Raw genomic sequence first — 12,737 nt, 5'->3', positions numbered from 1 at the left:
AGTGCACTAGCTAACCCAGCCAGATCGGCTAGCATCAAAACTGGAAAAAATAACCTCTCCATCGGGTTATTTAACATTCGCTCGCTAACCAGCAAGGGACTCCTACTTCATGATCTACTGAATGATTGTAAGTTTGATTTCCTATGCTTGACTGAGATGTGGCAACAACCAAATGACTTTTCACAGTTTAATCAAACTATTCCTCCTGGGTTTGTGTACACCTGCAAATCCCATGACACCAGCGGGGGGGGGGGGGGGGGTTGCAATACTTCACAGTGGAAAGTGTCTTCCATAACTGTGCATGTTTCATTTGAGCTCATTGCCCTACAATTCAATGGGCCAAATCCTACCATTCTAGCCACTGTTTATCGACCAACGAAGCCCAATAACAATTTCTTAAATGAACTTTCTGTTTTTCTAACCTTCTTATGTTCTTTATCCCCCAATGTAATATTGCTGGGTGATTTTAATATACACATGGACAATGTCCACAATATTCTCACAAGGGATTTTACATGATGCTTGGACAGTTTTGGATTTCAGCAATATATTGATTTTCCTACACACGCCAAAGGACACATACTTAATCTGATTTGCTGCTCTGGTGTAACTCCTTAACTGCAGTGCATCTGATTTGCCCATTTCCAACCACAAATTAGTGTCTTGCGATGTTAATTTAACAGTATCCAAAACAAATTTGTCACACTCTATCTCATTCCATAATATTAAGAATATTGATTTATCTGCTCTCACTAGTGAAATTGATAACCTCCCCAACAAAGACAATTTGTCCACCCCAGACGAACTGGTCTCTCATTACAACGATGACCTTTATAGTCTTTTAAATGATCTTGCTCCTTTTAAAAACCCATTCTGTTTCCTTTACCCACTCTGCCCCTTGGTTTACACTTGCACTACGCCAGCTTAAAGTTAAAGGCCGTCGCCTGGAACGCCTTTACACGAAAACTGGCCTTGTTCATAAAGACATGTATAATGATCACATACTTCATAATAAGGAGGCTCTGTCCACAGCTAAATCATCTTATTATGCAAATTTAATTAGATCAGGCGAAGGGAATGCTAGAACCCTGTTTTCCATGGTAAACAATATTTTACAGCCACCAGACGCTCTTGCACCTCATTCAGTTGCTCAGTGTAATGTCTTCAGGACCTTTTTTAATGCCAAAATTGAAAATATTCATCAGCAATTGACCTCATCAAACAATACTGCATACAGTTCATCTTATTCACCCTTCTATGTTCCCCTCTCTTCTTCACTATCTAGTTATAAACTCCCAACTGTTGCAGAAATATCTGGTCTTATTCACAGATCCAGATCATCTGCCTGTCAATTAGACCCCCTTCCTATTCATTTAGTAAAAGCCTGACTACCTTCTCTATCCTCTTTAATAACTGATATACATTCCTCCCTTACCTCTGGCCTTGTTCCCTCATCTCTCAAAACAGCTGCAATAACTCCAATACTCAAGAAGCCTGGTGCAGACCCCAAAAATTGGAATAATTTTCGCCCAATCACAAATTAACCATTTCTTTCTAAAACACTTGAAAGAACAGTTGCATCTCAGGTACATGCTCACTTGACTAACAACAATCTGTTTGAACAATACCAGTCTGGCTTTTCGCTCCATGCACAGTATGGAGACAGCCTTGGTGAAAATCACTAATGATCTTTTGATGGCAGCTGACTCTGGGCTGTTAACCATACTTGTCCTCCTTGATCTGAGTGCAGCCTTTGATATCATCTCGCACAACATCCTCCTAGAAAAATTAGCTTCCATTGGATTAACTGCCCCCCCCCCCCTTGACTGGTTTAGATCATATCTCTCTGGCCGCACTCAATTTGTCCAACTTAAAGATTTGAGATCTCGGTCCTCTCCTGTTACTACCGGTGTTCCCCAGGGCTCTGTATTGCGACCCCTCCTATTTATTATTTATCTACTACCTCTTGGCCACATTTTCATGAAATTTGGCGTTCAATGTCACTGCTACGCGGCTGACAATTGGCTATCTATTCACAAACCTACCTCCACTCTTCCTCCCACTTCCCTTTCTGACTGCATATTAGAAATTAAATCTTGGTTTTCATACCACTTCCTCAAACTTAATAGTGATAAAACTGAGGTCCTCCTAGTTGTCACTAAATCTACTTTGGCCAAGCTGATAGCTTTTGTCTGACTATTGACAATTCCCCCATCACCTCAGGTTAAGAGTTTGGGTGTCATCCTGGACAGCACATTATCTTTTGAAGCCAACATCAACAATGTTATTCGGTCTGCATACTTCCACCTACACAATATTAATCGTCTTCGGCCGTCACTTGCACCTAAAAGCACAACCATACTCACTCACACCCTGGTTACATCATGTATTGACTACTGTAATTTTATCCTCTTTGGTCTTCCCTCAAGTGTCTTCATAAGCTTCAATTGGTCCACAATCCAGCTGCCAGTATCATTACCAGAACTCCTTCCATAGATCATATCACTCTTGTTCTTCAGCAACGCAATTGGTTCCCTGTTAAATGCCGTACTGATTTCAAGATCCTGCTCCACACCTTTAAGGCCCTTAATAACTTGGCTCTTTCATATCTTTCCAAACTCCTCCATAGCCACACGCCCTCCCACACACTCGGATCCTCTTCTGTTCGCCAACTCACTACACCATTGGCCCGCTTGACTACCATGGGGGGACTAGAGCCTTCAGTCATTCTGCCCCCCGCCTATGGAACTCTCTCCCACAAGAAATTCACAAAATTGACTCTCTTTCAACCTTCAAATCCCATCTCAAAATGTACCTTTTCAAACTGGCGTATTCAGTCTTATCCACGCTTCACTGAGTTTTGTGCAGATGTTGATTTTATACTTATCTGTTGTATTCATTTTTTGTCTACCCTGCTTTGTTTTGATTTTATGCTGTCTAATACAGTGCTGTTTGTTTTTTACTGTGTTCTGTAAGGTCTCCTTGAGTGCTCTGAAAGGCGCCCACAAATAAAATGTAGTATTATTATTACGATCCATGGGGAAAGGCTGGGAAAGGGTTCCACGGAAACAGACACAGCCTTTCATGTCATCATGGAGGGTGTGAATCATCTGGATGAAGTGGTTTCACAAGAAATTAGCTATCAGAGAAGCAGATAAACAGGAAACAGAGCTGGAAATCAAGTTCATTTGACAAGAATTTAAATGACTGCAATCAGCAAACTATTTAGCTAACTCATTTATTAGGCATTTCATTGTAATTAAGAAATGCTGCACATGAGAACAAATGAGCAACGTGCTTGCGTGCATTACTCGCATATCTGTATGTCTACTTTGTCTCTGAGAATGGATGTGTGTAAGTTTTGTAAGACACACCCCTGTATGTCTGTTATGTTTATCTGTTGTCTCGTTTCACCGCCGTCTATTGTAAAGCGACTTGAATTTTAGAAAAGCGCTATATAAGTTTCATTTATTATTATTATTATTATTATTAATTTGATGAGTGTGTGGCCAGTAGTCCTGAGTGTGCATAATAATCAATAAAGCTACTCCTAGCTTTATTGACAGCTGATTGCTTATGGCATGAAACAGGCTTGTACTGTTTCATAAAGAATTTGCTTGACACACTGGATTATATATATATACACACACACACACACACACACACACACATTTTCACACACACACACACACACACACACACACACACACACACACACACATATATATATATATACAATCTCACACACGCGCAGGCAGGCAGGCGTGGATCATGGCACGTATCGCCGATTCCTTTTGAACAACAACCACTAACTGGCTCTCTAATGCAAAGAGGAAGCAGTGGGTCTCGCTGGCGAGTGACTTCAAAGGTCCCAGATGGGACGTTCATTTGGCAACTCAGATTTTCAGTTTAGATGCTGTTGAACTTGTGGCACCACAGCTGCACTATCAAATATCTAGGGGTCCAAATCCTCAATCAGTTATTCTTTTTTTTTGTATTTGCATTTGTCCGTGTTCTCTCTCTCACTCTCTCTTTCTTTCATGCGCACACACACACACGCACATACTTCCAGTGTGTCCAGTGTTTTTGAAGTCCAAGCATGAGTGAAAAAAGTGCACACTTCATGCATGCCTGGCATAGTTCCCCCACATCAAAATGGTGATTATAAATCAAGAGTCAAAACTGTCTATCTTTCACTTTGATATGCATCGCCATGTTGCTGTTTTCACAATCTAACGTTTCTGTCCCAATGATTCATGTCCTGTCAAACCCTCTGCCCTGCTCACCGAGTCACGTTCTGTCCCATATTTACGTCTGCGTGTTTGTTTTATGAAGTCTCCATGGGCCCCGTCTCACATTTTCTCAACGACTCTTCTCTGAGAAAAAAAAAAACATCCAAAACGGTATCACCAGAGTAAAACCCATGAGTGTCATCATCATCTTAATGTATGATGACAAATGAAAAATTCCTCTTAACTAATTGCAGCTTTATGATGACAATAAGAAACGGATTTCAGGAATTAACATTCAGTCAGGAAATCACACAAAGAATGGGTGTGTGTGCGCGCGTGTGTGTGTGTGTGTGTGTGTGTGTGCGCAGTCATTATGGCCTCTCTATGCCAACAGCTCATAAACACAGTTAACTGATAAGGAAAAGGAGACAGGATAAGTCTCTCTTTCTCTCTCTCTCTCTCTCTCTCTCTCTCTCTCTCACACCAGAGGTCTACAGAGAGAACAGGTTGTCATGAAGTTGATAGACAAACGGAGGAATTAGACAATAAAAGAATCCAACATTAATTTCACTCCCCTTGTTATGAGGGCTGCTCACTTGCATCTGACAAAATCCTGCAGCTGACTGAGGGTCATAACATTTTTGATAAATTTCAATCCAGCTTTCGTCACAAGCAAAGTACTGAGACTGCATTACTAAAGAGTATCAAATGACATGCACGCTGATAAAGTTGAATACACTATTCAAACCAGTGTTCCCTCCCTATCAAGGATGTGCACACCCTCATCCTTGAGAGAGTGGCCACTGGCCTGTAGATGGGTGTAGACTGCAGAGTCCTGGCCTGACATGTTAGCTCTCCTGTGTTGTGCCATCCTCTTGGCCAACATTGTTTAGTTTTCCTGCGATGTACAAGTCACACCAATCCTCCCAGTTCCCATCACATTTCCTAAGGGAGTTAATATCCACAACTGGTAAATGTTATGTAACCTTGGACAAACATATCAAAATTGAAGGCGGTTATGTTGGATGTATTTTACTGGAAACCATTTGAGGCTCTTTGAACCAAAAGCTGCCTTTGTAGTATGATGGGGAACTATGAGAACACACCACTTGGCTAACATGTTCCTTCAAATCTTCTTACACGGTGATGAATGAGTGATTGCTTATTTTCAGTCACATTCGATTTTACTGTTCAGGAATCAGGAACACTTTATTTGTCATTTCACCTCATGTACTTGTGCACATGAAGTGAAACGAAATGCAGTTTCCCCAGTCCACAGCAGTGCAACATACAGACAAAAACACATTCAAGAACTACAAGAACACACATATTCAAACTAACACATATATCCAAACCAAACAACAACCAAAAAAAAATCACTGTCCAAGGGAACAAAGGCCAGCCAGGATGACTGTCGGAACTGCCAGTCTGCATGGGCTAGCGGTTAGCCTTGCCTGCTCCGATTATGCGTCCTGTCAGATTCCCCTCCGTGTTTCCTCCTTGGGCACAACCCCTGGCAGGGTCCTTGGTCCCTGTGGCAACCGGACGAAGCAGACCAAGCCCTCCCAGCCGATCCAGCGCCAGCTCTCCCAGCCAGACACCCTTGACACACCCCCCTGCACTCCACATGACAACATCAAAAACACCAGTCAACACCAGGTGAGGCCGCCGCCAGACTGTCATCAGTGTTATCGGAACTGCCGGTCTGCACGGGCTAGAAGGTTAGCTTAGCCTGCCCTGCTTCTGCATCCTGTCAGACCACCCTCGGTGTTGCCTCCTCGGGTGCAGCTCCAGGCAAGGCCGCGGTCCCTGGTCCCACAGCACAGCAGACCAAGCTCTCGCAGCCAGTCCAGTGCCAGCTCTCGGAGCCGATCCAGTGCCAGCTCTCTCAGCCAACAAACGAAGACAAAAATTTAGACGCAGACGTGGACTAATAAGGCACTGCATCGACAGTACTGGGTGAGGCCACCTCAAATTCAGTAAAGCTTATTGTCTTGCATTTTATTATTGAATATGCTTTATGAATTTTGATTCATGGATGGCCTCTGGGACTGGACCATCCAGCCCTGACAATATGCTGTAGTACTTATTAAATTATAGTCATGCTTTACACGTGTACGGAGAAAGCTGGAGATGTGATTTGAATTAGAATGGGTAACAAACCAGAGCGACAAAATGAAAATACATGTAGAAAGTATTGAAACTTGCATAACCCTAAAAAAAAAAAATTGACCCAGCTTTTTAATTGTTACACCACAGGAATAAACCTTAGTTACTAAATTAACGTTTTAGTTTCAGTGGCTCACAGTTAAAAGGAAAGTAAGCATGCGTAGAAATAGGATGTGACTCAACATTGGTCCAACTCATTCCGTTGTCAACTTGCCGTTGTTACTCCAATCCAAATGTTATGCAAAGGCATCTTTATTCTCCACTACGTAAAACAAGTCCGAGTCGTCTCGAGTTGACCCAAGTGATTTTAACACTACACATCGGCCAACAGAGGGACGGTTTGCAGGAAAGACTAATCCACCCAAAGCCTCTTGTTTTCTGGCTGCAAAGTAATGATATGTTTTTGCACGGTGCTTAACACTGGATTATATATACCGGAAAATAAAAAAAAACGTATATAAATGTATATGTATTTTTCCGGTCTGCATATACAAAATTACACACGCCGTTGGAACACATGAAAACTTGTTGACAATTGTCAAGAAGAGAAAACTGAAATGGTATGCTTACATCTTGAGACGTTCCGGCCTTGCCAAGACCATCCTGCAAGGCACCACGAGGGGTGAGTGAAGACGAGGAAGATGGAAGAAATGGATGGCTATGTAACATCAGAGACTGGACAGGCCTTGACTTTGCCAGCTTACAGAGGGCATTTAAGGACAGACAGAGATGGTGAATACTGGTTGCAGATTCAACAGCGGTGCCCCAACGACCTCTCGAGAGGTTAGATAGGTGAGGTGAGGATATACAAAATCATATTTCATACATACATAACCACAAAAAGGAGGTAGATACTTAGACATCAACTCAAAACATAAACATAACCCATCTTAAAGGTTTCTGTAGCCTGAAAACAAAAAAGGGTTTAGACTGAAGCCGCAGCTTATAATGCCTACGCTTTTAACACACACTATGTTAGACCTCAAAAGGTAACTTCAAACAGCAAAAACAAAACAATCAACACAATCAAATACAAAACACTCAAAGCAAGAACAAAACAATCGGCAAAAAAACCCCCCCAAAAAAACACATCCAAAACAACTTCCACATCCTGTATCCTGTACTTTTGTCTGTCCCCATCGTCCATCCCACACCCGTTCAGGATGTTAATTTTAAACATTTGTTTAAACCTACTAAATGTTCAAGATGTTTTCATTTCCTCACTACAGTCCCATAAATTAACTCCTTTGACTGAAGCAATGATAGTTTACATTTATCCTCACTAATTGTTTCAGAACATACAAATTCCTTCAAATCATGTTCGCTTTCTCTCATTTGATACAACTTTTGGATACTATCAGCCAGGTAAATTTTTTTTTTTTTGCTCCGTACATGACCTGAACCATTTTGAAGTCAACCAAATCTTTAAGTTTTAGTGCTTTTAATTTAGTAAAGAGTGGGTTTGTGGTTCTCTATAACTGGTTTTACTTAACTCTTATGGCTGTTTTTTGAAGGATGAACATTGGGTTAGTGTTTTGTTTTGTATGCATTTCCCCACTCTTCTTCGCAGTAAGGTGTATATGGAACTATAAGTGAACAGTATAAGGTTTATAACGAAGTTTTATTTAGAAGATTTTTGACTTTATATAGTATTGCAATTGACTTTGACGTTTTAGCTTTAATATAATTTATATGTGGCTTCCAATATAATTTACTATTATTACTCCAAAAAATTTAATTTCAGATGCTCTTTCAATTTCTGCATTATTTATCATGTTTCCCATTCGAATTAGTTAACAATTCCCAAAGATAATAAATTTAGCTTTACTTAAATTCAATGTTCGTTTATTAGTCAAACCAATTCTTTAGCATTTTCAATTCTTTTCCCACTGTATCCAAAAGATTTTTCAAATTCTTAACCACAACAAAGTAAATTTGTATCATCTGCAAATAATATAGTTTTTAATATTTTGGAAAACTCGCATATATTATTTAGGTACAGAACAAACAGCAGTGGTACCAACATTGAGCCCTGGGGTACCCCACAAGTAACCAACAGTTGTCAAAGTAATTTATTTGAACGTATTGATACATTTTCTTCAGGTAACTGCTTAACCAAGAGAGTGCTACCCCTCTAATTCCATATCTGTAATTTCTGTAATAATAAGTTATGGTCAACTGCATCAAATGCTTTTTTGAGATCCAGGAATACCCCCATTGCATATTCTTTATTTTCTATTGCAGTTGGTTTTTCCTCCACAAATTCCATGAGTGCAAACGAAGATGTCCGATTAGATCTGAACCTGTATCAGGAATCGGGAACACTTTGACTCAATAATATTTTCAACCATAGACATATCAATTTCATTCCATTCTGCAGATTTCTTACTCTTAAATGTTTTAACTATTTCAATAATTTATTTTTCGTCTGTTCCCCTTATAAATATAGATTTATTTACATTAATAGCTTTACTTTCCACATCACCTCCACTACTATTTTTTGCAATCTCCTTGGCCAAACCAGGACCAATATTAGCAACAAAAAAAAGAGAATTAATTCATCCACAACTAAGTCCATATCATTGATAGTTGTGTTATTCTTTGTCAGGAAATGATTTGTCTTTGTCAGGAAATGGGTGGGTCATACCACACTCAACATAGATCCCATATTATGTTTGTATTTTTCTGTCATGAATTTTATTTCGTTGTCTCTGTCTTGTCTCTCATGTCTTTGTATCAGAGGGCCACTCCAGTGCCATGATGTTCGACTGTCTCTTCTTGGAGCTGTCAGCCTCCCTGGACCACGGCACCACGGAGCTCCTGGAGGGCGCCGTGCGGGCGGCCCGGGGTGACTGTGTGGGACCCGGCTGGACTGATGGGGACCCAGGGGCCGGCCGCAGGGAGAGCCTGACCAGCAGGGCCAAGCGATTCCTGGCTGGTCTAGTCCCGCGCTCGTATGGACGCGACCGAGACCGAGGCCGCTACCGGGAGATGAGCCGCCACCGGGGGAGCAAAATCCTTCGACAGAAATCCCGCTCCTGCCATGACCTCAGTGCACTGTGACACACACACACACACACACACACACACATATATACACACACACACACACATACGCACATATAGTAGGGCTGTCACTTCAATAATTAATACTATCCATCCATCCATTATCCAAACCGCTTATCCTGCTCAGGGTCGCGGGGATGCTGGAGCCTATCCAGCAGTCATTGATTAATTAACTAATTAATTAATTGATACCAAATATTGAAATTAAACAGGAATTTGTATCAACATATTTCTTTAAAGTAAATGGAGGAATCCGATATTTCAAATAGATAGATAGATAGATAATTAAATAACAAGGGAATGATGAAAGTGGGGCAAGAATTATGAAAACTCACATCACCCAATTTAGCCAAGAAGAATAAATAAAGTCTAATGCTAAATATTGCAATTAAATTGGATTTACGTACCCTGTTTCAAAATTGAACGCAGGAATACAATATTTTAAACATAGTTCGAACTCGCATACAGCTCTGCTCCAAGTATCAAACAGGATTTTTTTTAATATACAGTGACAGCCCCCCCCCCACACACACACACACACACACAAAAGCCAGGCAGACAGATGGGAGAGGAGTGGTGGTATAAAGATGGGGGAAAGGGGGGAGACGAAAGAGTAAAATGGAGGACAGCGGGGAGGTAGAGATGAATGAATTGGAGGGAAAAAGAGGAAAACAAAGAATTAACTGATGTGAAGAAGAGTTTGAGGGTCGGAGGAGAGCTGGAGTAAATTAGGCAGAAATGTAGATGGAGGTCAAAGATGAAGGCGGGTGAAATGTGAAGGGTGGAGACTGAAGGAGAGAGAGATGGAGAGAGAAGGACAAATAAAACTTGATTAAAAACTGGGAAGGTTGAGAGAGATGAAGAGGTGAGCCTGATTAGCCAAGTTAGCTTGGATGGATCAGTTAGTTGTTAGTTGATGGGGAAAAAAGAGAGAGAATTGGATGAAAAGAGTCACAAACGCAATGTTAGGATAGCTTCTGGTGGTAAAATAGGAAGGAGGGATTCAGTAACAAATTAACACGCGCTTGGGTGAACCACATCGACTACGTAGAGACCAATAGCATCTAATGTAGATCTATTGTAGACCCTGTTTTATAGCATGCTGTTCCACGCTTATCGTAGGCGATTTGAGATAAGATGTGAACCCTATAGACTCCTGTTTTATACACTACCGGTTTACCGTGGTCAACAGCTAACGTACAGTCTAGCCAGTGCACCCACCTGTACCATTTTCAAATTGACGCAACTCCTTTTTAAACTTGTTAAAAGTAATTTTGTGGTTACCGACCAGTCACTAAGACACTGGGTTATCTCTGTGAGTTAGTTACTGATTTCAAAAGGGTCATTTTTACCTTTTGGATAATACTACCAATGGTGGGAGAAATACACAAATTCGTATTTGAATTTAATGAGCATTGATGCCGAAGCCATATTAAATGAAATCCATTGTGTATAGTCATCACAAAGATCCCTTTACAGCATATGGATGGAGGGAAAACGTCTGAAAATGGCGAGTAACCCATAGACAGGAGCAGCACTGACTAAAATTGCATCCAAAATCGGATACTACTTACTACATATTTGTACTGTCTTCCAGTGTACTATAACTAAGTGCGCTAAAAGTACGACGGTAGTTCTGACATGCTATTTCATCATGGAGCCATGCCACCTCCTTTCAGCTCTTGGCGGGTTAATGATGGTACGCTGCACACAGACTTCTACAGGCGTGATGACCGACCCACAGCTTTATTTTAAAATGTGAAATAAACAAGAGTTTCACCACTTTCTGCTTAGCACAGGCAAAAGTAATACTTAAATTAAAACCAGTCTGCCAGTTGGGTTGTGTGATGCCCTTCTCCATGTCTGTCATTGTCATGAAGTATCACAATGCATTGTGGGATATTCATCCCAGCTAGTGTCTGGCGATTGCATACCTGGAAATCTCTGGATGTAGTACGACATCCTGGTGTTTTTCACATACTATTTCATGCATACTGTGGTTTCGGACATACTAAAGACATTCATAATGTTTTGGTGTCTAAATAGTATGCTAGTATGCGATTTCGGATGCAGCCCAAAACTCGCCTCCTTTAACGGAGGATGAATCAGAGAACAGGTTATTAGAGAGGAAGACAAACAAGAAAAACTTTCAGAAAATAAGCTTCATGTGACTTGTTCATGTTTTTAATGTCTTTTTTTTTTTTACCTGTGGTATTATCATATGAGTGTTGCGTTAGTAGCTTACAATGCTAACACTCAAGTAGCACTTCTGTGGGGGCTGGCCACACAGGGGCTCACTCATGACGAGGAACGTTCTGGAAACGTTTGGACATGCTGTCGGTTTATGCTCACTTGTTTTGTCACCTTCTACTAAGCAAAATACTCTTGTCTTTCGAATAAATTAATGAAGTTTGACATCATTGATGACTGTCTTGTCCTTAACAGCATTATCAAGCGAGTTCGTCTTGGCTGGTTTCACATATTCAGCTGTGTCTTCCTCAGACCATTCAAAGCTTTTCTTTCTACAAGATGTTGAAGAAGGCTGTGTAGGCCACTTGTGTAGCCTTTCTTCTTAAAGCTACTATGAGGAGTTTCAGATTTTTGTGCACTTTGCACGCCCTTGTGGACAAAATAGGTAATGTTTCACGAAAGAGTGACTGTTTAAAGGTACAATCCTTAATTCAAATGTAAACAAAAGGGTCACGCTGGGATCAAAATACAAAATGCAGGATTGGAACTTGCTGTCACTCCCAAATTGATTGACAAGACTTAATGCAAAGACTAACTAATGATTTATAATAGACTCTGGGTTGACGATGACATAACATCTGTAACGCTACAGCAACACAATGTTGATATTCCTTACATCAGTTTAGTGGACACAGATATGTGCACAGACATCGCTAGCAACGTGTTTTATGCTAGCTAAGCATTTAAGCTGCTCATAATATTGTTAGTTATAAGTTATGATTATAAATGTGCTTTATACCATGTGCAGTTAATACTATTACATCTCAGCATGTGATTAACAACTTTTAATGCTATAAATAACATTACAACCATATACATATGCTAAATTGCTATTTCGTATAATTTTGCTATCGCCTGTGTGTAGTATTACCACATCCTTTTTTAAATGTAGTTTTGCAACTTTACTGATGCACATCTAATCTAGTGTTAAGCTAGCTGAAACCCTAGATGCAATTCACTTTTCTTTTTTTCTTTTTTCTTTTTTGCCCCTTTTTCTCCCCAATTGTATCTGGCCAATTA

The 12,737-nt window shown here is 40.6% G+C and overlaps 1 protein-coding gene across 1 annotated transcript in view; it reads left to right on the top strand.

The window, feature by feature from the left end:
* Positions 1-9,464, top strand: part of rem2 (RAS (RAD and GEM)-like GTP binding 2) — a 46,606-nt gene extending 37,142 nt beyond the window's left edge. Inside the window, exon 4 of the mRNA XM_056293866.1 lies at positions 9,142-9,464. Within this exon, the coding sequence (XP_056149841.1) occupies positions 9,142-9,464 (323 nt within the window). The remainder of the gene's footprint in view (positions 1-9,141) is intronic.
* The last annotated feature ends 3,273 nt before the right edge of the window (positions 9,465-12,737 follow it).

This window comes from Lampris incognitus, chromosome 14, assembly GCF_029633865.1.
Source record: "Lampris incognitus isolate fLamInc1 chromosome 14, fLamInc1.hap2, whole genome shotgun sequence".
In the NCBI taxonomy this organism is placed as follows: Eukaryota; Metazoa; Chordata; class Actinopteri; order Lampriformes; family Lampridae; genus Lampris; species Lampris incognitus.
This window is presented reverse-complemented; position numbering and strand designations above follow the sequence as displayed.